The 24,134-nt window shown below is 44.5% G+C and overlaps 1 protein-coding gene across 1 annotated transcript; it reads right to left on the reverse strand.

Moving 5' to 3' along the window:
• Positions 1-8,310: 8,310 nt before the first annotated feature.
• Positions 8,311-23,776, reverse strand: LOC306981093 (protein NLRC3-like; the record flags this gene model as incomplete). Its single annotated transcript, XM_079580643.1, has 5 exons — positions 8,311-8,314; positions 8,755-8,928; positions 9,005-10,326; positions 10,562-11,058; positions 23,692-23,776. 5 exons carry the CDS (start codon positions 23,774-23,776, stop codon positions 8,311-8,313), a joined length of 2,082 nt encoding a protein of 693 aa, XP_079436769.1.
• Between the last annotated feature and the right edge of the window lie 358 nt (positions 23,777-24,134).

A 24,134-nucleotide genomic window follows, 5' to 3' on the forward strand; every position in this document is an offset into this window, starting at 1 on the left:
TTCTTTAGTAAAACTTTCTAAAATGTAATTTGAACAATATACACTGCGTTCCAAATTATTATGCAATGACATTTTTCTAAGATTTTCTAAACTGTTTACTCAAATGCGAGTCAGCATCATTTTCAAGTCTTTAACTGGTCGAGGATCATTTAAATGTGATCCTCGATTTTATGCCTCTGGTAGGGTCTCCCATAGCAAACAGGTCCGAGGTGACGGGTCAGACGAAGAGCAGTTCAGAAGACCCTTATGGACGTACGCCATGCAAGGACCGAGACGTCGCCCGGCATGGCGCAGCCGGGGCCTCACCCTGGAGCCAAACCTGGGGTTGGGGCCTGAACGCGAGCGTCTGGTGGCCGGGCCTCTGCCCACGGGGCCCGGCCGGGCACAGCCCGAAAAGACGACGTGGGCCCGCCCTCCTGTGGACTCACCACCCGCAGAGGGATCCATAGGGGTCGGGTGCGGAGAGGACTGGGTGGGAGTCAGAGGCATGTGCCTCGACGACCTGGTCCACATGCGCAGCTTCTGGCATTCAGGACATGGAACGTCACCTCGCTGGGGGGAAGGAGCCTGAGCTTGTGCGGGAGGTTGAGAGATACCGACTAGATATAGTCGGGCTCACCTCCACGCACAGCTTGGGTTCCGGTGTTGGAGTTCACCCCGGTAGACGAGAGGGTCACGTCCCTACGCCTCCGGGTCGGGGACAGGTCTCTCACCGTTGTCTCGGCCTACGGGCCCAACATCGGTGCAGAGTACCCGGCCTTTTTGGAGTCCCTGGGAGGGGTACTAGATAGTGCGCCGACTGGGGACTCCATTGTTCTGCTGGGGGACTTCAACGCCCACGTGGGTAACGACAGTGAGACCTGGGAGGGAGTGATTGGGAGGAATGGCCTCCCCGATCTGAACCCGAGTGGTGTTCTGTTATTGGACTTCTGTGCTAGTCGCAGTTTGTCCATAATGAACACCATGTTCGAGCACAAGGGTGTCCATAAGTGCATGTGGCACCAGGACACCCTAGGCAGGAGGTCAATGATCGACTTTGTAGTTGTGTCGTCTGACCTCCGGCCGCGTGTCTCGGACACTCGGGTGAAGAGAGGGGCTGAGCTGTCAACTGATCACCACCTGGTGGTGAGCTGGATCCGCTGGCAGGGGAGGAAGCCGGTCAGACCTGGCAGGCCCAAGCATGTTGTGAGGGTCTGCTGGGAACGTCTGGCGGATCCCTCTGTCAGTGGGGTCTTCAACTCCCACCTCCGGAAGAGCTTCACCCAGATTCCGAGGGAGGCGGGGGACATGGAGTCAGAGTGGACTCTGTTCTCCTCCTCCATTGTCGATGCGGCTGCTCGTAGTTGTGGCCGTAAGGCAATCCCCGAACCCGGTGGTGGCGCCCGGAAGTAAGGGATGCTGTCAAGCTGAAGAAGGAGTCCTACCTGGCCTTGTTGGCTTGTGGGACTCCGGAGGCAGCTGAGAGGTACCGGCAGGCCAAGCGAGCTGCAGCTCGTGCGGTCGCGGAGGCTAAAACTCGGGTCTGGGAGGAGTTCGGGGAGGCCATGGAGGAAGACTATCGGTCGGCATCGAGGAGATTCTCGCAAACTATCCGGCGCCTCAGGAGGGGGAAGCAGTGCTTCACCAACACTGTTTACAGTGCGGGTGGGGGGGCTGCTGACCTCGACTGTGGATGTCATCGGGCGGTGGAAGGAGTACTTCGAGGACCTCCTCAATCCCGTCGTCACGTCTTCCGATGGGGAAGCAGAGGCTGGGGACTCGGAGGTGGGCTCGCCCATCACCGGGGCTGAAGTCACCGAGGTGGTGAGAAAGCTCCTCGGTGGCTCCGGGGGTGGATGAGATTCGCCCTGAGTACCTTAAGTCTCTGGATGTTGTAGGACTGGGGTGGTGGTCGGGGTGGTGGTCCCTCTCTTTAAAAAGGGGGACCGGAGGGTCGGGATCACACTCCTCAGCCTCCCCGGTAAGGTCTACTCCAGGGTGCTGGTGAGGAGGATCCGGCCGATAGTTGAACCCTGGATCCAGGAGGAACAATGCGGTTTTCGTCCTGGTCGTGGCACACTGGACCAGCTCTATACCCTTCATCGGGTACTCGAGGGTTCGTGGAGGTTCGCCCAACCAGTCCACATGTGTTTAGTGGATCTGGAGAAAGCGTTCGACCGTGTCCCTCGTGGTGCCCTGTGGGGGGTGCTCCGGGAGTATGGGGTCCGGGGCCTTCGTGGTGCCCTGTGGGGGGTGCTCCGGGAGTATGGGGTCCGGGGCCCTCATGGTGCCCTGTGGGGGGTGCTCTGGGAGTATGGGGTCCGGGGCCCTCTGTTAAGGGCTGTCCGTTCCCCGTATGAGCAGCCGGAGCTTGGTTCGCATTGCCGGCAGTAAGTCAGACCTGTTCCCGGTGCGTGTTGGTCTCCTCAGGGCTGCCCTTTGTCACCGGTTCTGTTCATTACTTTTATGGACAGAATTTCTAGGCGCAGCCAGGGGCCGGAGGGTGTCCGGTTTGGGAGCCTCAGAGTCTCATCTCTGCTGTTTGCAGACGATGTTCTTCCGTTGGACCTTCAGCTGCTCTGGGGCAGTTTGCAGCAGAGTGTTTAGCGGCCGGGATGAGGATCAGCACCTCCAAATCTGAGGCCATGGTTCTCCTTCCCCTCTACAGGTCGGTGGGAGTTTAAGTATCTCGGGGTCTTGTTCATGAGTGGGGGACGGATGGAGCGTGAGATGGACAGACGGATCGGTGCGGCGTCAGCAGGGATGCGGTCGCTGTATCGGTCTGTCGTGGTGAAGAGGGAGCTGAGTCGGGGCGAAGCTCTCGATTTACCGATCGATCTACGTTCCCGCCCTCACCTATGGTCATGAGATTTGGGTCATGACCAAAAGGACGATATCGCGAATACAAGCGGCCGAAATGAGTTTCCTTCGCAGGGTGGCTGGGCGCACCCTCCGAGATCGGGTGAGGAGCTCAGTTACCCGGGAGGAGCTCGGAGTAGAGTCGCTGCTCCTTCACGTCGAAAGGAGCAGCTGAGGTGGCTCGGGCATCTGTTCCGGATACCTCCTGGTCGCCTCCCACGGGAGGTGTTCCAGGTATGTCCTAGTGGGACAAGGCCTCGTGGAAGACCCAGGACACGGTGGTGGGACTATGTCTCCGAGCTGGCCTGGTGTCGCCTCGGGGTCAGAACAGCTGGAGGAGGTGTGTGTGGATCGGGAAGTTTGGGCATCTCTGCTGAGACTGCTGCCCCCGCGACCCGGCCCCGGATAAAGCGGAAGAAAATGGATGGATGGTTATCTTTGACTTCAGTAAATATGACCTCCTAATACTGCAAATTCAACAAATGACCATCTTCAGTTAATTACAAGCTTTAAAGCCCCAGACATCAGAGCTCCTCGGATCATTCGGGCTCAAACAACCCCACCACGTTAAGATAGCAGCTCACGGGGTTGATCAAAAGATATTTCAATCAAAAAGATATTAACAGGTCAAGTTATATTTTACCATAGGAGCTTCTTTGAGCAGCTTCACAATTCTTAAATCCATTAAACTTGTGAGTTTTTGGACAGTTTCTGCTTGGATTTATTTGCAGGATGTTAGAATAGCCTCCCAGAGCTGCTGTTTGGATGAAAACTGCCTCCCACCCTCAGAGAAGTTTGTTTTGTTGAGGCTCCAAAGGTTCTCAATAGGGTTGAGGTCCGGGGAAGAGCGGGTCCACATCATGAGTTTCTCTCCTTTTCTGCTCATAGCAGCCAGTGATGCAGAGGTTTTCTTTACAGCAGGACATGGTGCGTTGTCATGATGAAGATGATTTTGTTCTTTTTGTACCATAGAAGACAGTGGTCGGTCAGAAAGAGGTCATTTTCACACCTTCAGGGATCCTAAAGGGACTGACCAGCTCTCCCCCCATGATTCTGACTCCGCCCCCTCCTTACTGACATCACAGCCTTGCTGGGACATGGTGGCCATTCACCAACCATCCACTACTCCATTGATTTGACCATCCAGGGCTACACGGCCTCATCAGTGAACAAGACTGTTTGAAAATGACTTCAGTCTTCATGTATTTCTGAGCCACTGCAGCCGTTTCTGCTTCAGCTTCAATGAACAGTTTAGGGGAGGCCGGAGAGAAGGTTTATGCACAACTGCAGCCTCTGGAGGGTCCTACACCTTGATGTTCGGGAGACTCCAGAGGCACCAGCAGCTTCAAATACCTGTTTTTGTAGCAGCTGTTCTCTTAATCTGATGTATTTGTCTGGTAGAAACCGTCCTCATTGTGCCTTTATCAATCAATCAATCAAATCAAATCAAAACAACTTTATTCATCCCTATGGGTAATTCTGTTCACTGCTCTCTGGTCATAAAAAACAGTAAATGGAGACACAAACAAATATACAGACGTCATTAACTGTAAGTGCATCAGGACACAGGGGGACCAGTAAAAATGAGGGGGGGGGGGGGAGAACAAGATAAACACTGCCTTCCTAGATGTTGTCATTTACATTTGTGACCGTTCACAAGAACTCTCTGAATGCGCTCGGTGAAAAGGTTTAAGAGCAACATCAGAATTTGATCAGACAGTTTAAAAATAGAGGATAGTCTCTCAAATAAAATATGGGGCTGCATCTTATTAAAAGCCGAAGAAAAATCTGCAGAAAGAATTCTTGCGTGAGAGTGGGGCGTATCCAAGTGTTTGTAAAGTTTATCTAAAAGGAATATTTTAGCATCGTCCACACCCTTACCCGCTTGGTAAGCAAACTGCAGGGGATCAAGTTTGTCTTCAGTAGAAGAGAGAATGTTTTCTTTTATAGTTTTCTCAAAGATTTTCATCACCAAGGACGTAAGTGCAATTGGCCTGAATTCATTCAGTTCTTTTGCATTTTTGGATTTTGGGACAGGAATTAGAGTGGATGTTTTCCACATTACTGGTATCTGTCATAAATTGGCACACATTTGAAAAAGAATAGTAAACACACCGCTCAGCTGGTTGGCACAATACCGGAGTGTGCGTCCACATATACGATATGGATGTTTACCTTTTAAAGGAGACTTGTGATCTTTTCTTGGGGATCAACAGATCAGTGTTCGGTGAAAGAGTTTCACGTGTTTGAGTGACTATATCTCTAAAATGGGACGTCTCAAACCGTGCAAAAGACAAATTAAAAACATTGGCCAAATCTGCATCATCAACACCTTTAACTTTAACAGATTGCCTTGCCTCACAAAAAGACTGATTCACAGATGCCATTGACTTAATACCTCTCCAGGCTGCTCTGAGGTCTCCACCATTATACAAATGCTCTATTTAATTTTTGTAGAGCCTTTGAGCCTGTCTAATTCCATGTTTGACTTCTCTAGAGACCTCTTTCCTTTCCAGTGCATTTCCTGAAAAATACACGCACATACACCCACAATTCATATCCACATAAAATGAACTTAAAATAGCAAGTATTCCACGAGAATGAAAGATCAGAGACACCAGAGAGACAGCTGGGTCGCACGCTGTGAAGCGCCCCCTGCATAAACCCGTGTGTTTCTGAATCATCCACAAATCTCTTATCAGTTAAATGATTACGCTTAATCTTTACTGAAATATCGAAGGTTTTCATACCTAGACCAAGACATTCAACTATTTCACTCTTTTCATCAGCAGAAAGACCCTTTTTCTTTCCCTTATTGCTTGAAAATGATGATCTGCTTAATAAAGTGGAACATCCTTTTTCAGTAGTTTTTCCCTTAACCTGAAAACTAATCATCGCAGGTCTCTGAGATTAATGTCAGTGATTCATAGAGCCCCGAGACACAATACCATCCATGAGTTTCATTATTATTATTTTTTTTAATTTTTTGACACAAAAATCCTATTTGCATAATACTATGGAATGCAGTGTACAAATATTAATGTATAAAAAGTATAAATAGATGAAAATATTTCATTTATTTTCTGATTATTTTTAAAATGACATTTAACACATTGAGTGCCAACAATCCAGACCATTTTTCATGATATTTGTAGCACCACAGTGTATTCTGTGTTATAGTTATGGACACAGGCTGTGGCTCGTTTGAAAGCTGAGACTCTCAGCTCTCAGGAGGTGGAAACACTTTCATTCTACGTGTCTCGGTTCATCAGAAATCCTAAGCTAAACAGAGGCTAGTTTGATCAAATGTTGTGTGTTTTATGAAACACAACTGTCTCCCTCATTTCACTCTTCAAGAAAAGAACATGGACTATTGAGAATGTCTGGGCCTGAGTTTCACGTTGTTTGAAGAGAACATGGAGCTGAAATATTGTTACAAAAACACGTTGCCGAGGACGCGGTGGTGACTCGCAGTAAACAGCGCTCGCGTCTGACACAAGGTTTATGTTTAAATCATAAACGGTCGGCTTGTCGACCTCATTGGTCTGTGATTATGAGGCCGACGGATAAAAAACTAAAGAGCATCTGAAGCACAAGGTGAGGAGATGTTCTGTGCAGGAGATCCCTCTGCTCTCCCTCCTCTGTCTGACACTGAGCTGCTGCAGGACCGCTGGGCGGGGCCGCTGGGCGGGGCCGCTGGGCGGGGCCGCTGGGCGGGGCCACTGGGCGGAGCTTTGAAAACACACGATGAACTGTTGTGTCGCCATCTTCACTGTTTTGGTCACGGCCGAAGGAGTTTGATGGTAAATCCGAGCACAGAAGATGACACACAGAGCTCCCGCGATATGATTGGCTCGTCTTGGTTTTGTCGGAGTCAGCGAGATTCAAATCGCACAATTCCAGACTGTTTCCCCATGAATCTGTGAACATGAGGATCAGTCTGACTCAGGCCAGGCTAAGACTGTCTCGTTTTGTAATAAAACAAGCAAAAATAAAAACATTTTTTTTCTTTTTGGCACTCAATGTGTTAATATATCCTAAAAGTCTATGGATAAAACTTCTACGTTTTTATTCTTCTGGAAATTCATTATTTTTGTCTTGAGCCCTGACACAGAGACAGTGAACTGACCTGAGAATCTGCAGGCGACAGTCTGACCTTTGCAGAAAACCACACAGATGAGACACTCCTGAGTCAGACAGATCGTTATCACCCAGCTCCAGCTCAGTGAGATGTGAGGGGTTGGACTTCACAGCTGAGGCCAGAGAGGAACAGCTGATCTTTGACAAACCACAGCTCCACAATCTGAATAAAATAAATAAATAAATAAATAAAGTTCTTAAAGTCCAGAGATAAAACAGATAAAACAAACACAAAGACACATCTTGAATAATAAAAGTCATGAATTTAAATTGAAGAGTTAATAATTTAAAACAATATACATTTCCATAAATTGTTTAAAGTCTAATTCTTTTCTAAAACTTTCTAAAATATAGTTTGAACAATATACAAATCTTAATGTATAAAAAGTATAAATAGATGAAAATATTTCATTTATTTTGTGATTATTTTTAAAATGACATTTAACACATTGAGTGCCAACAATCCAGACCATTTTTCCTGATATTTGTAGCACCACAGTGTATTCTGTGTTATAGTTATGGACACAGGCTGTGGCTCGTTTGAAAGCTGAGACTCTCAGCTCTGAGGAGGTGGAAACACTTTCATTCTACGTGTCTCGGTTCCTCAGAAATCCTAAGCTAAACAGAGGCTAGTTTGATCAAATATTTATGAAACACAACTGTCTCCCTCATTTCACTCTTCACTCTTCAAGAAAAGAACATGGACTATTGAGAATGTCTGGGCCTGAGTTTCACGTTGTTTGAAGAGAACATGGAGCTGAAATATTGTTACAAAAACATGTTGCCGAGGACGCGGTGGTGACTCGCAGTAAACAGCGCTCGCGTCTGACACAAGGTTTATGTTTAGATCATAAACTGTCGGCTTGTCGACCTCATTGGTCTGTGATTATGAGGCCGACGGATAAAAAACTAAAGAGCATCTGAAGCACAAGGTGAGGAGATGTTCTGTGCAGGAGATCCCTCTGCTCTTCCTTCCTCCTCGTGCGAGGCGAAGACTGTCTAGTTTCGTAATTTAAGAAAAAAACAATGCAAAAACACGTTTTTGTCACTCAATGTGTTAATATACTCTAAAAGTCTATGGATAAGACTTCTAAGTTTTTATTCTTCTAAAAATTCATTATTTTTGTCTTGAGCCCTGACACAGAGACAGTGAACTGACCTGAGAATCTGCAGGTGACAGTCTAGTCTTTGAAGAAAACCACACAGATGAGACACTCCTGAGTCAGACAGGCCTTTGTTAAAACCCAGGTCCAGCTCAGTGAGATGTGAGGGGTTGGACTTCAGAGCTGAGGCCAGAGAGGAACAGCTGATCTCTGACAAACCACATTCGAACTACCTGAATAAAGAATACATGAAGTGATTAAGTCCAGAGTAAAGTCAGAGGAGTTTCTGTAGCTACAGCTGAACATCTGAGACTCTGGTTTGGAGCAGGACTCAGAGGTCGGGGGTAAATGCTGTAGTTTTTCAGACATGATCTCCTACACTTTACTTCACTCTCAGAGAACGGTTACGTCCCATCACTCAGTGAGTAAAGGATGAGGAGAGTGGAGGATGGACGAGAGAGAGCCGTCACAGACCTGACACTGACCTGAGAGAGGAGAGCTGACAGTGAGGACTCTTCAGACCTGCACTGACCTGAGAGAGGAGAGCTGACAGTGAGGACTCTTCAGACCTGCACTGACCTGAGAAAGGAGAGCTGACAGTGAGGACTCTTCAGACCTGCACTGACCTGAGAGAGGAGAGCTGACAGTGAGGACTCTTCAGACCTGCACTGACCTGAGAGAGGAGAGCTGACAGTGAGGACTCTTCAGACCTGCACACAGCACAGACACTGAGGAGTCACTCAGTTTATTAAGGGTCAGATCCAGGTCTCTGAGATGGGAGGGGCTGGAGCTCAGCGCTGACGCCACCACTTCACAGTGAAGATCTGAGAGTCCACAGCCTATAAACCTGTAACAGATGTTAGAGCGACATGTGAGTGATTCTAACAGGTCTGTGAAGCTTCTGTCTGTGACTAAGGACTCACACAGCATTCCTGCAGTTCCTCACCGCTGGGATCAGTCTCAGTTTACCCTGATCAGACGTGTTGTACTTCTTTAGGTCCAGCTCCTCCAGGACCTGCTCTGACATCTGCAGCATGTAGGCCAGAGCCGAGCACTGGATCTCAGACAGTTTCTCCTTAGATCCACCTCCAGACTTCAGGAAGTCCTGGATCTGCTGCTGCACAGACTGGTCCTTCAGCTCCATCAGACAGTGGAAGATGTTGATGCTTCTGTCGGGAGAGATGTAACCTGTGTTCATCTCTTTAAGGTTTTTAATGACTTCTGTGATTTCTGATTGGTCGATTGGACTCAGCAGAGCTCCTAAAAGTCTGTGGTTGGACTCCAGACTGAGACCATGAAGGAACCGCACAAACAGGTCCAGGTGGCCGTTTGGACTCTGCAGGGACTTTTCTACAGATTGAATGAGAAACTCATTAGGACTTGATTTTGAGATGTACCATCTAAATTCCCCAAGAAACTCCCTGACCACCTCCTGGTTGTTCTTAAAGCAGTGGTGAAGGTAAACGGCTGCCAGAAACTCCTGCACGCTCAGGTGGATGAAGCAGTAGACTGACTGGTTGAAGACACTCTCTCGTTTGAAGATCTCAGTGCAGAGTCCGGAGTAGACCGAGGCCTCGCTCAGGTCCAGACCCACCTGCTCCAGGTCTTCTTGGTAGAACATGATGTTTCCTGTCTGCAGATGCTCAAAGGCCAGTCTCCCCAGCTTCAGGAGCAGCTCTGTGTCGGCCTCTGTCAGCCCCCAGGTCTCAGACCTGACCTCTGTTTGTGTCTGTTTGTACTTCCTCTTCCTGTGCGTCTGCACCAACAGGAAGTGTGCGTACATGTCTGTGAGGGTCTGGGGCAGTGGTCCGCTCTGATGGCTTCTCAACACGTGGTCCAGGACTGTGGAGGTGATCCAGCAGAAGACTGGGATCTGGCTCATGTTGTGGAGGCTGCGGGAGGTTCTGAGGTGGGACAGGACTGTTTGAAGCTGCTCTTCATCTGAGAACCTCTTCCTGAAGTACTGCTCCTTCTGTGGGTCAGTGATGAAGCCCCTGACCTCCGTGACCCTGTGCACGCACCGCGCTGGGATCTGATGGGCCGCCGCTGGGCGGGAGGTGATCCATATAAGGGCGTGAGGAAGCAGAGCGCCTCTGATGAGGTTCACCAACAGTACGCCCACCTCTGACCTCTGTGTGACCTCAGAGATGAGCTCACAGCTGAAGTCCAGAGACAGTCTGCTCTCGTCGAGGCCGTCAAAGATGAACAGGAGTTTACAGACGGACAGAGTGTGGGCTGTGAGCGTCTGTGGGGCAGAGAAACACAACATTTAACATCCATGACTTTACACCACTTTCCTTCAACCCTCACTTTAAACCAGTGAGTGGTGGAGCTCCAGTGTGAGGGACTGCAGGGTTTACAGTGAATGTGAACACAGACTGAACTAACAAACGCCCTGAGAGCCAGGAGTCATTTCAAAAGTGTTTGAGACTTTGAAATATATGATGTGAAAGGTAAAGCTTTCTCTAAATGAGAGTGACCTGTGGATCCAGCGCTGGATGGAACACTTGGATCAGCTCCATCAGACTGTAGCGCCCCCTTCTGACCAGGTTCATCTCTCTGAAGGACAGTGGCACCACCAGCTGCAGCTCCTGGTTCTCTGAGCCCTGGGCCCAGTCCAGACAGAACTTCAGGACTGAGAAGGTCTTCCCCACTCCAGCCACGCCCACAGTCAGCACGGCTCTGATGGAGCCCTGCTGCAGCGCCCCCTGCTGCTGCTCAGGGGGCAGAGCTTTAAAGATGTCCTGGCACCTGATGGTGATCTCCTGGACCTCCTTCTTCTTGGACTGTGTCTCCAGACTCCTCTCCTCAGGTTGGGCTCTGGCCTCTTCACTGAGGCCCTCTGTGATGTACAGCTCAGTGAAGATGCTGTTCAGAAGAGTTCTATCTCCTGATTCTTCACTTCCCTCTGTCACACTCTCACATCTGCTGCTCAGGCTCTGCTTATGCTCCTTCAGAACCTTGTGGAGACCTTCACCTGGACACAGAGGAGGAGACACCTGTTAATGTTGATGAACAGGTCTCTTATTCCCTGCTGTAGTTGATGAGTCTCAGACTGAGCAGACTCACCTGGTGCAGGGCCTTGAACCCCCTGATCAGGACTGTTGCCTGTGTCTCCACACTGAGGCCAGGCGTCCTGCTCTGACTCTGTTTCTCTGTGACACAAACACACAGCACTGAGCACGTCTTTAACATCTCACAAGTTACAATCACAAATATAAAGCACAGTTTAGCTGCTGAGACTCTGTGTTCAGGTCAGATCTTACTGTGAGTCTGGAGCAGGTTCAGGATTGAAGTTTGGATTAAGGCCTTTAGACCTGTCACTCTTCATGGACAGAGCCGACACTGAGGCTGTGGATCTGCTTCTGTGGAGAGAAGATGATTCATGTTTGAATCTGAAATGTGAAGTCAGCCTCTGGCCAGCAGGGGGCGTGTTAATGCAGGAGCAGAGATGACTTTAACATAAGATAAGATTTCAGTTTAAAGGCAAATATTAAAGTAAAATCAGATGAATAATACTTGTTTATCTTAAAGGGCAAAGGTGAAGCTTCAGCACCACCTGGGCTCTCTGTGACCCTGAGGAAAACCCTCTTTGGGATTTCAGTCTGGTCACAGCTCCTTCAGGCCTCGAGTCAAAGTCCAACAGAACAATCAGATTAATGTCTTTATTTTCTTTATAACGATCAACGAGGAGCCAGTCATTACTGATGGATTTATGATCTTTAACTGAATCTCTGTGATTCACTTCAACTCTAACACTAATGTAACACAGGGAAGGGCATCAGGGTTTGTCAGTGTTTCACTGAAATATGAACATGAATATTTACTCAAAATCACTTTTAGACAATCACTGGATCTTAAAAAAAATCACTTCTTTTGAGTGAACCATTTTAAAAACCTTGACTTAATCTGTAGCTCTCCCGTACGAGGGGTTAAAGTAACTCAAATAATGACGATACAATAATTCAAATATGAATGTGGTAAAAAACAAAGCAGTAAAACTGGACTTGATAAAAATCAAAAGTGTGAAAAACAGAACGAGGTAAAAGTGAGCGTCATAAAATCCCACATGTGATTAAATCATCTGTGAATCTGGATTCATTATAACAACATGGTTCATTTAATAACATTAATATCATGTCCATAAACTTAGTCCATGTATCGTCCACAGATCCTCTCATATGTTTCACCTGCACTTATCTCTGACCACAGGCCTGGAGCTTTTTAACCTCTGAACCCCCACTTTAATGCATCGTCTCCAGTTCAGCTTTACCCAAATCTAAAGGCTTCTCCAATGGAGAGCAACTGTGTGAGTGTGTGAAAACTGAGTCACATGTTTCAAGTGTTTTTATGTTACATTTTTGCTTTTCGTACGTTTTTGTTGCTTTTCTGACATGTTTTTGTGGCTCTTTTGATATTTTTTTCTAGTAAAATGTAGATTTGGGTAAAGCCAAACTGTAGAAAATGTGCTCGGTTCAGGTGGGGGTTTAGAGGTGAACAGAAATTATTGAAGAAATTGTTTTTATCTCCAAAGTTTAAGCTAATGTTGCAGCTAACTAAGGTAACTATTTTTTAATTTATTTCAGTCAGTATCTTCACACAGACACGATTGACTACAAAACATGAAAACACAGAAACAATGACTGAAAAGGGTTTTGGCTGAAGTGAAACACGGATCTAAAGCCAAACCCTATTGCAACTAATAGCTAATACTTAGAGTAAACAGCAGTTTTACCATCCGCAAGATGAGGACAACTTGATTATGTTTCTGTATCAATCAGTCACAAAATGAATTTGCACAAGTCACACATCAATCAATAATGTAATGTAAAGACAGAATATAATGCACACAGGAGAGTTTATATGTGAGTTAGCGCTAGTGCCTTATATCTACTAATTACATCAGATTTGAACATTTTTTTGAAAGCGTTTAAGGATGTTGAGTTTTTTAAGGTGTCATTCAGAAGATTCCAGACGTTTCCTCCTCTGACTGAGACACATCTGGCTTTGGTGTTTGTTCCAGATGCAATTTTCTGATAGATATGAGTTCCTCTGAGATTATAGCCAGTTTCTCTGGGTTTAAACCTTTCTTGTTTACATTCAGGAAGCTTATGGTTATGAACCTTATACATAACAATAGCTGTGCCAAGATCAACTAAGTCGTGTAGTTTTAGTATTTTTAATTTAATGAATAAAGGATTTGTTGGGGCATTATAATCTGCATAGCTGACTATTGTAACCGCTTTTTTTCTGTAGGATAAAAATGGGTTGGATTGTACTTTTATAATTATTCCCCCAGAGTCCCACACCATCATTTAGGTGTGGAAGAATGAGAGCATTGTATAATAAATGGAGTGATTTTCTTTGATTTTACACAATATGCCAATTATTTTTGATACTTTTGATTTCACATAATTTACATGTACTTTCCAGTTTAGTCTTTCATCAACATGTACTCCCAAAAACTTTGTATGACGCACCCACTCAATTTCCATTTGGTTAATTTTTAGTGTTGTTGGATTATCAATTCTCTTATTACCGAATATAATATATTTTGTTTTATTCACATTCATTGATAATTTATTATAGTCAAACCATCTTTTTTAGCAATTCTCGTTCCTTTTCAACTGTATGCATTAACTGTTCAACATTTTGTCCAGAACAATAGAGGCTGGTGTCATCAGCAAACAAAATACACTGCATGTTCTTAAGGACTTGACAGATGTCATTAATGTACATGATAAATAATTTTGGCCCAAGAACAGATCCCTGCAGGACACCATGAGTTATGGTGTGTTTTTCAGAATTAACATGATTAATTTGTACATATTGCTGCCTCCCACTGAGATAACTTTTTAGCCATTCGTACGCGACTCCCCTAAAACCAACTAAGGTAACTAAGCTAACCAAGCTAACCAAGCTAACTAAGGTAACTAAGCTAACTAAGCTAACAATGCTAACTAAGCTAACTAGCAGCAGGTGCTACTGTGGTGACAAACGTCTCCACATTGAGCTTTGGGACTTTGTCTCGGTCCATTTAGGAAACTGATCCATCTGCTCATCCATCAGTGTCTCTGAGGCCTGAGGTTTAAGACTCAGATCTACAGGAAATAACAAATATTACAGCACGACCTGAAACTGAAGAGGGAAAAGTGGAGGCGCTAAAACTCAGGATCTGAATAAAAAACAACAACATAAGGTTCATGAGAAGAAGAAAACAAACGATAACTTTCATAAACATCATATTAATGACATTAAAATGAACCATGTTTTCATTTTAATGACGTCTAATTTCTCAGATTTTCACACAGAGTTTTCACATGTGGGATTTTATGGAACTCAGTTTTACCCTGTTCTGTTTCTAGTTTTACTGCTTTGATTTTTACCACATTCATATTTAATAATGTTTTGTTCCTTTGACCCGTCACACTCACGTTCATCTGTTTAGTCTTTAAATATTATATTTCCCTGAGCGTTAGATCGAATCATCAAAGGCCATTCAGAGAAATCACAACAATAATAAGAGTATGGTTAATTTCATGACCATCACAAAATGGCCGCCAGAGCTGTTGTTCCAATGGGTTACCGTGACAACGTCTTATCATGAGTTTATCACAGATCTGTGAATGATCCACTCACTGTTTATTACGAGTGAAGGAACTTTCACAAACTGGAATAGTTGAACATGAAACATAAAGTAATGAGTTTAGTCACATTTGTCTTTGAAGGAGGTTAAATAAGAAACAAACTCACTTTGTCCCACAGAGCTGTGGCTCAGTGCTGCCCTCTGGAGGCTTTGCTTTTCCTTCTGCCATTTCCTCCGAGTCTCGTCCTGGGGGAGAATCAGAGCCTTTAACACAGAGATAAACCTCATCATGTGAACGCTGAGTTTATTTACCTGAGACTGAACGGACAGGAAACAGTGAGACTCGGAGACTCGGAGACTCGGAGACTCGGAGACTCGGAGACTCGGAGACTCGGAGACTCGGAGACTCTGCTCTGTCTGACGCTCCTTCAGACGCACTTTGACTCTGATTCAGGCAAAGCTACAGGTTAATGATCCACTAATACAACATCCATCATAAACTAAAGGTCAAAAAGAGTTAATGATTATTCAAGTTGTCAAAGTTTTCCCAGTTTTTATCATAGTTTTGTCTCTGATCATGAGTTTATTCATTTGCTTTGGCTTTTCAGACTTAAGGCAGAGTCAACAAGCAAAGGTTCAGGATCAGTGTTTAGACGATAAACAAAGATGGTCCAGTTTGTCCCACTGACCTTTACATGTGTTTCAGGATTCAGACGCTCAGTTTCATTAAGGCAAAGGTTTTATGTTTCATGTTGCACGATTGAACCTGATCATAACAAAGGCCAATAAAACAATTCAGATTCAGGAAACGTAAGGATGGAAAAAGCTGTGAGAAATGTTGAATAAAATCCTCTTTATTCTCTTGTGTCCTGATGATTTACAGTTCATGACGTTTGTACTGAATGTGTTTGTTTGTCTCAGTTTTGAATTGTCCTTTGGGATGAATAAAGTTGTTTGAATTGAATTTGACTTGAATTTGTCTTTTAGTCGTTGACAAACCTGCTCAGAAATCCAGGTACGAGGTTTACTGTTTTGGATTGACCGAGACTGTCTTTGAAAACGGAAAAACAATTGTCTTAGTTTGTTATGGAGCCCTGGAAGTGACGTCAGACAAAAAATACATATATAGATTTTTATAGTTTTTATTTTTAACATTATTCCTTTAGTCTGTTTCATGTTTCATGTTGCACAGAAAGTTTGTAAAACCTTTGACAATAGTAATAAACAGTTTTCTGATTCTGAGCCGATTATTGCTCCACGTGGAAGAATCCGGAACGACATCAGGATCCAAACAGCCTCACATGAAACTCTTTTATTGAACTAAAGTTATTTAAGAGACGAGGAAATGCGAGCGCTCAGCCTGGGCACCACAGGGGGGTAGAAGGTTTGGACCAATGGGCGCTGGCTGCTCTGCTTCATGACCACCACACTGGGGGGCCGCCATTGCTGTAGTACCTCCATATCGCCACTAGGCCCCCATTGAAAAGCATTGGAGTTTAGACGCCTTAAAAACAACTTTAACGCCTGGTTTCAATGTTTCCAACACTAGACTAGGCTCGATCTTCCTCCTGAGGTAACGCTGGGTTAGTCACAATGTAAGAAAACAGGCTGGCTTTTTGAAATCTCGTACTTAAAGAGGGGGTGTTCTGCTTTTTTCAGTCCCATAGCACCATCTATATCACACTACAATGATGACAAACCTTCTGTTGGTCTGTAAATGCAGTACATTAGAATAACTGCCTTGTATAAAATGTCTCTCTCAAAATGGCTGTAGTGAATGTCTTGAAATAGGCCTCTGTCTCTTTAAGAACCTCTGAGCCTTTAGACACGCCCCCTCCACACGCTGTCTGTGGCATCAGTGGGGAGGGGGTTCTGGGCCGTTCAGACTGAAACTCAGACTCAGAACTACAAACATGTGCAGGCGAGAGTAGCTGTGTGTAGAGGGGGAGGGGCTAATCCGAGCTGAACTCCTCCCTGTGGTCCTTTTCTGAGCTGAACCTCGGTGTTGCTGACGAAGCCTTTTGGATGAAGAGGAGAAACGTTCGACACTTCAACTACAGAGTACAGACGAGGACTCAAGAACAATAAACGTTTATCTGATGGTTTCAATGGGCTGTAGCTCAGCAGTTAAACTTGTATCATCTGGACAAACCTTGAATTAGAAACTGAATTAAATTGTGATTCCTCTTGTCACACGCTGCAAGAACTATTTCTGTATTTAATATTTATTTACATTTTTATTCCATATTCTTGTTCCACACATTTCTTAGTTTTTAAACCCCTTCATTTTCAATAAACACTTTTGAAAATGTCCTGGTGATTCTTTATTCTCGGCTCTTTTCTACCGTCACGTTTTCATCCTTGTTTTTGTTGCTTTTTTCTGGAAGTCTTTAGATTTGGGTAAAGGGCAACTGGAGGAAGATGTGCTCGGTTCAGGCGGAGGTTAAGAGGTTAAACCCCTTAACCCCCGCCTGAACCGAGCACTTTTCTCCAGTTTGGCTTTGCCCAAATCCAAAAGCTTCTGGAAAAAAGGTGTGAAAAAGCAACAAAACTGAGACGAAAACAATGATGGAAATGTGACAAAAAAGTGACGAAAAATGGATGAAAAAGTGGCAAAAATGTCACAAGAAATTGACCAAAAATTGACGAAAAAATGAAAAAAATGTGACAAAAAATAACAAAAAAAAATTACAAAATTTGACAAAATTTGACAAAAAATGGACAAAAAATTGACAAAATTTGACATAAAAATTAAAAACATTTGACAAAAAATAACAAAAATTTGACAAAATTTGATTAAAAAAATGACAAAAAATAAAAAAATGACAAAAAATGTATAAAATATTGACAAAAAAATAAGAAAATGTGACAAAAAAATTACAAAATTGACAAAATTTGACAAAAAAAAAATGTGACAAAAAAGTTACAAACATTTGACAAAAAATGTGATAAAAAATGACATTAAAAAAGATCTCTCTCAAAGATCCTCTGGGTTCAGGCGGGAGTTAAGAGGTTAAATGTTCTTTATTAGGACATTGTGTTGTTGCATACGCGATACAGCAGGGGGCGGTGGCTCCTTTTGTTTGGCCTATAGAACATTTGTTGTGAAAGTTTGTTCAACAGGAAGTGTGCTTTTATTATGAAGGTCCTCTTTACTGATGGAAACAGGTGAGGCTGTTCCTCCTCTCCCCTCACCGGAAGAACACCCAGCTACCGGAAAGTTCCACGTGTGTTTTCCACCTCATTAGCGGTGACGCCCGGACACCTGCGGAGCCACGCCCTGGTGGAGCAGCAGACCAGAGGACTGCAGGTAAGAGCCAAACTTCTGATCTTCTAATGAAACTGACTAAAGCTTCTCCACTGTAGAACAACAGTGAAACGCCTCATTTGAAAGCTAAGCTCGACCACAGTGATCCCAACTTTGTCATCTGTTTTTGTTTGTTTTCATCTTCGTTTCCGTCGCTATTTTGATGCTTTTTTTCTTCAAGCTTTGATAGTTTGGGGTGAGTTTAAACTGGAGAAACTGTGCTGGGTTCAGGCGGAGGGAAGAGGTTTAAACTTTGCGTCAGGAGCTGCGTCATTCTGTCAAAGCAAAGGAAATAAACAAAGAACAGAGACACTTTTTGCTTTGGTGGTGGTTTCTGTCTTTGCCTTTTACCAGAACCAACAATAAAAGCAAAATGATCTAAATCTGGGAAAAAAACACTGACCTACATGTGATTTTTTTTTTTTTTTTGGGCCTAAACTAATACTAATATCCTTCCTGTTTAGTTCTGTTGCTCACGTGCTCATTTAGTTAAGTGTCTCAGCTTTGACCCTAAACCTTAAACTGACCTAGAAATCAAATCCAGACTGAGGAATTGCCTTAGTAGTGAATTAAATCAACAAACTCTTAGCAAATCCTAACAATAAAGTCATTAGTTCATAACGTTCTTGTGTTGCTCTTGCATAAGGCTGAAGCTGCACATTCTGGACATCACATAATAAATCCGGATTCATAACATACGTCTCATTATCGGATCAAAACAACAAGAGTTTTGCAGACTTTTCCAGTATTTGCTTTCTGTACATTATTTTAGATTGTGCTACAGTTGAACACATTTTAAATCCTCTTCTAATGAGTTCCAGGTCGACTCCACCTCGTGTAACAGACAGACTTTTTTGTGTTGTGCGGGAATATTTTTTCTTCAGATTCATTTTCCTTCTCAGGTTCTAACCCCCATCACGGTCTGAAAACATGACTTGAATGTTTGCAGGGAGTAAACTGTTTTTGAGACAACTAGGGCAGTTTTTAATCGCACCAATTCTGTGACTTTGAGAATCTGCGACTGCACAAACAGTGGGTTTGTGAGCTCCCGATATCCGACTGTGTGGATCATTCGTAAGGCCTTCTTTTGTAATGTATATAGAACATCTGTATTGCTTTTATACGTGTTCCCTCAGATCTCCACACAGTAGGTCAGGTATGGTCGTATAAGAGAAGCAGTCTTTACATATCATGTACAGTTATCAAAGAAATGTCTCGCTCTGCCCATTAAAGACACGTTTTTTGCTCTGATCTTAGCGATATGGGTTTTCCAGCTCAAGGTCAGAGCTCACAGACTGAATACTTCCCTGGTCCAGATTGTGAGAAGTCGATGCTTTTCTTTCAGAGAATCCAGCGCTGGATCTGAGGAGATGAGTAAACTCAAACATCTGATGAAGACGTCCCGGTGAGTGGCTGCTGGTGCTGCTGGTGCTGCTAGTGCTGCTGGTCGGGTCAGGGTTCGCTCTTGCATTACTCACTTTCCGCCCTCTCTCGCTGAGTGACCACGTTAATATTAAACATCCTCTGCAAACACATCCATAAACCTTTGTCTCTCACTTTGCTCCTTCTCTTCTACAACTTCCTCCTGTTTGTTTCACGCCGGGAAGTCGGATCAGGAAACGTGTCTTCAGTCACTGTGAGATCAATGTTTAGCAACACATCGTACAGGCCGAGGGGCTAGTGTTCATGTTTTATCCTGTGGTGAGTTGCTAGTGTTCATGTTTTATCCTGTGGTGTTGCTAGTGTTCATGTTTTATCCTGTGGTGAGTTGCTAGTGTTCATGTTTTATCCTGTGGTGAGTTGCTAGTGTTCATGTTTTACCCTGTGGTGTTGCTAGTGTTCATGTTTTATCCTGTGGTGAGTTGCTAGTGTTCATGTTTTACCCTGTGAGTTGCTAGTGTTCATGTTTTATCCTGTGGTGTTGCTAGTGTTCATGTTTTACCCTGTGGTGAGGTGCTAGTGTTCATGTTTTATCCTGTGGTGTTGCTAGTGTTCATGTTTTATCCTGGTGAGTTGCTAGTGTTCATGTTTTACCCTGTGGTGAGGTGCTAGTGTTCATGTTTTATCCTGTGGTGTTGCTAGTGTTCATGTTTTACCCTGTGGTGACTTGCTAGTGTTCATGTTTTATCCTGCGGTGAGTTGCTAGTGTTCATGTTTTATCCTGTGGTGAGTTGCTAGTGTTCATGTTTTATCCTGTGGTGAGTTGCTAGTGTTCATGTTTTATCCTGTGGTGAGTTGCTAGTGTTCATGTTTTATCCTGTGGTGAGTTGCTAGTGTTCATGTTTTATCCTGTGGTGAGTTGCTAGTGTTCATGCTTTATCCTGTGGTGAGTTGCTAGTGTTCATGTTTTATCCTGTGGTGAGTTGCTAGTGTTCATGTTTTATCCTGTTGTGTTGCTAGTGTTCATGTTTTATCCTGTGGTGAGTTGCTAGTGTTCATGTTTTATCCTGTGGTGAGTTGCTAGTGTTCATGTTTTATCCTGTGGTGTTGCTAGTGTTCATGTTTTATCCTGTGGTGTTGCTAGTGTTCATGTTTTACCCTGTGGTGAGTTGCTAGTGTTTATGTTTTATCCTGTGGTGAGGTGCTAGTGTTCATGTTTTATCCTGTGGTGAGTTGCTAGTGTTCATGTTTTATCCTGTGGTGAGTTGCTAGTGTTCATGTTTTATCCTGTGGTGAGTTGCTAGTGTTCATGTTTTATCCTGTGGTGAGTTGCTAGTGTTCATGTTTTATCCTGTCGTAGCTCTGACTCTGATGTTTCCGTCTGACTTTAGTAAAATATAGTTTTTGTTTGTTACGTTTTTCTTTCTGCTCTGGGATAAAGCCTTTAGCCTTTAGCCTTTAGCCTTTAGCCTTTAGTCTTTAGCCTTTAGTCTTTAGTCTTTAGTCTTTAGCCTTTAGCCTTTAGCCTTTAGCCTTTAGCCTTTAGCCTTTAGTCTTTAGTCTTTAGCCTTTAGCCTTTAGCCTTTAGCCTTTAGCCTTTACAAAGGGAAACATCAGGAAACATCAGCCCCAGGTGTGAACGGTCACAGGTTCCAGTCCCATTAACCTCCATAACCTCCTGTCTGAGTGAGGATCATCAGCTCCTACAGAAGCTCCTGAGCTTTGATTTTACTCAGATACAATCCTGTGAACAGGTGAGGTTTAGAGCCGATGATACTAATAATGATACAAATAATACAAATAATACTAATAATACTAATAATACTAATAATACTTATAATATTAATAATACAAATAATACAAATAATACATTTCATTTGTAATTCACGTTACATTTGACACCAAATCTCAAAGTGCTACAGTGACAACATAGTTAAAAACAAAACCGTATCAAATAAAACACAACATATATAAAATAAAATAAAAATCATTTCCAAAAAAACAAGCCTTAGCAAAAAAACAAGCCTTAGCATTTGATACAAAGACAAAAGCTTTTATCAAACCCAGTAAATGAATTAACAACACGGTGACGACGCAAAAACACATTTAAAAACATCGATGTAGATTTTGGATGAAACAAAGGAACATTTCATGAGGATTTCAGCCAGAGCAGGTCGGTCACATGTTTCTTCTTTCATACTGACACTAAGAGTTTAGCATTAGCAGCTAACAGCCAGTTAGTTGCTAATGCTAAGCTCTGACTCTGTAGCTGCTAATGCTACACTCTGACTGTGTAGCTGCTAATGCTAAACTCCGACTGTGTAGCTGCTAATGCTAAACTCTGACTGTGTAGCTGCTAATGCTAAACTCTGACTGTGTACACTCTGTGATAAATTGAGATATTTAATTGTAAAAAAAAATAGGTTTATTGGTTTGTCTGTTTTGCTGCGTGTGTGACCCCCCCCCCCCCCCCCCCCCCAATGGAAGTGGATGAAGCTGAAGGGACGGAGCCGCTAGAGAACAGGTGAATAACGGCTCATCTGAGTTTGTTTTTCTACAGTTACATAAGTCAGTTATTGATAATTATGGACGAACTGATTTTCTTTCAGTGAATCCAGCGCTGGATCACGGACTGAGGACTTTCTACCAAGAGGAGCTCAGGGTGAGTAAACTCTGCTGGAAACATCTGATGAAGACGTCCCGGTGAGTGGCTGCTGGTGCTGCTGGTGCTGCTGGTGCTGCTGGTGCTGCTGGTGCTGCTGGTGCTGCTGGTGCTGCTGGTGCTGCTGGTGCTGCTGGTGCTGCTGGTTTTGCTGGTGCTGCTGGTCGGGTCAGGGTTCGCTCTTGCATTAGTCACTTTCCGCCCTCTTCCTCCTCCTCTAACCTCTTCTTCACCTTCATGAATGCTTGAACTTTGTCCTGACTTTGCTGGACGAGCGTCTGATGAAGACGTCAGCGGTGAGTGACCACGTTAATATTAAACATCCTCTGCAAACACATCCATAAACCTTTGTCTCTCACTCTCACTTTGCTCCTTCTCTTCTACAACTTCCTCCTGTTTGTTTCACGCCGGGAAGTCGGATCAGGAAACGTGTCTTCAGTCACTGTGAGAGAGATTGTGGCTCTTTGTGAGATGTTTGCTGCTCAGAGATGGGCCTCAGGCTGATGAACGATCACAGGGTCCAGTCCCATCCAACCTTCAAAACCTCCCTATACATAACACTACATACACCGACACACGGCTGGAATACGCTGGTGTTTCAGACCTCGTGCTGTTTTTGCTGTGAATAGGCAAGTTTTGTCAGTAAGTGGAATCGTGAACCCTGTTCTGCTCTCACTTTTTTCCTGCAACCATTGAATGCCTCACTGCCTCCCGGTGCTTTGTTCTTGAGGAAAAGAACATTGAGCTTTAGGTTCAGCATTTAAATATTTCCTCTGACAAAAGACTTCTAGTGACTGAATAGTTTCCTTTCTGTTTGTAACTGAACATTGTGCTCGATTTCGTGAGCAAATGAGCGCTTTATTACCTCTGAGAGAGAGATGGAGACAGGAAGGGATTCAGATGTTTCAGAAGCTCCTCTCTGTTCATTTCTTTGTTGAAAAATAGTTTAAAGACCGGAAAGCCCTCATAAAAAGCCATGTCTTCTCCTCCCTGACCGCATTAGCAAACAACACGGCTGGGGAAGGGGCTGCGTCATCTGCCTCGACTTATGGGAAGTGCAACGTCTTAATACAATTTATCGGAGGGCTGGTCAAAAATCATCAGAGACCAGATTGACATGTATGCTCTGGGGTGAGACCTGTCCGAGCCTTATGGATCCTCAAAGGCCGGGACAAGGTCAGAGCCACCACTTACCGGGCGGACGGTCAAAGCTGAGTCTGTTCAAGCCCACCACCTTCCAGACCGATGAAGCTGAATCTGCTGGACCTTCTGGACCACCTATTGGACCTCCTTAAGGTGAGACACACCGGCTGCTGCACCTCATGGCTCTTTTAAACTCTCTTCATAAGAGGCTGCCACACACACAGTATTTAAAGGCTGTAAACCTTGTTGAACTCTCTGAATCGGACACATTTAACGTTTATTTCTGAAATTAGATTTGTTTTTACACTTCTCTTCTCAAATCTATTTCCAGATTAGCTGTAGAACATTCATCACTCAGTATTAGTTATAAGTAGCTCTACAGTCGCTTTGACTGTAATGTTTGGACTATTGTGCAGATGAATGGGTTTTGTCAATGAACTGTGATGACTCTGTGTACAGGAGGTGGATCGGCTGGTGTCAGGGTGCAGAACAAATGACCTGGAGCTGATGATTGCCCTGCCTCGGCCCTCACCCAGATACTCTCCCCCATCATCACCGAGGACTTGGTGCAGTTCTATCCGTACAGCCGTCAGAGTCCAGCCGCATCTCCATCGCATCGTGCGGGCAGTCTGGTGACTGGCTGCAGACTCCCACCCTGGACACCGTTTAGCTAAGTGATACTTTGTTTATTCCATAGATAAATGTGTTCTCTGCACCTGTCTGAGCCTTCCGGACCCTCTAAGGTGAGACCTGCCTGAGTCTGCTGGATCCTCAACGGACTGGACAAGGTCAGAGCAGATCACTTAGAGGTGAGTCTGTTCAAGCCCAATACCTACTGTACGACTAAAGGTGAGTCTTAAAGCCCAGCACCTACTGCACGACTAAAGGTGAGTCTGATCAAGCCCAACACCTACTGTACGACTAAAGGTGAGTCTGATCGAGCCCAACACCTACTTCACGACTAAAGGTGAGTCT

The sequence above is a fragment of the Gobius niger genome (genome assembly GCF_951799975.1).
Source record: "Gobius niger genome assembly, chromosome: 21".
Lineage (NCBI taxonomy): Eukaryota > Metazoa > Chordata > Actinopteri > Gobiiformes > Gobiidae > Gobius > Gobius niger.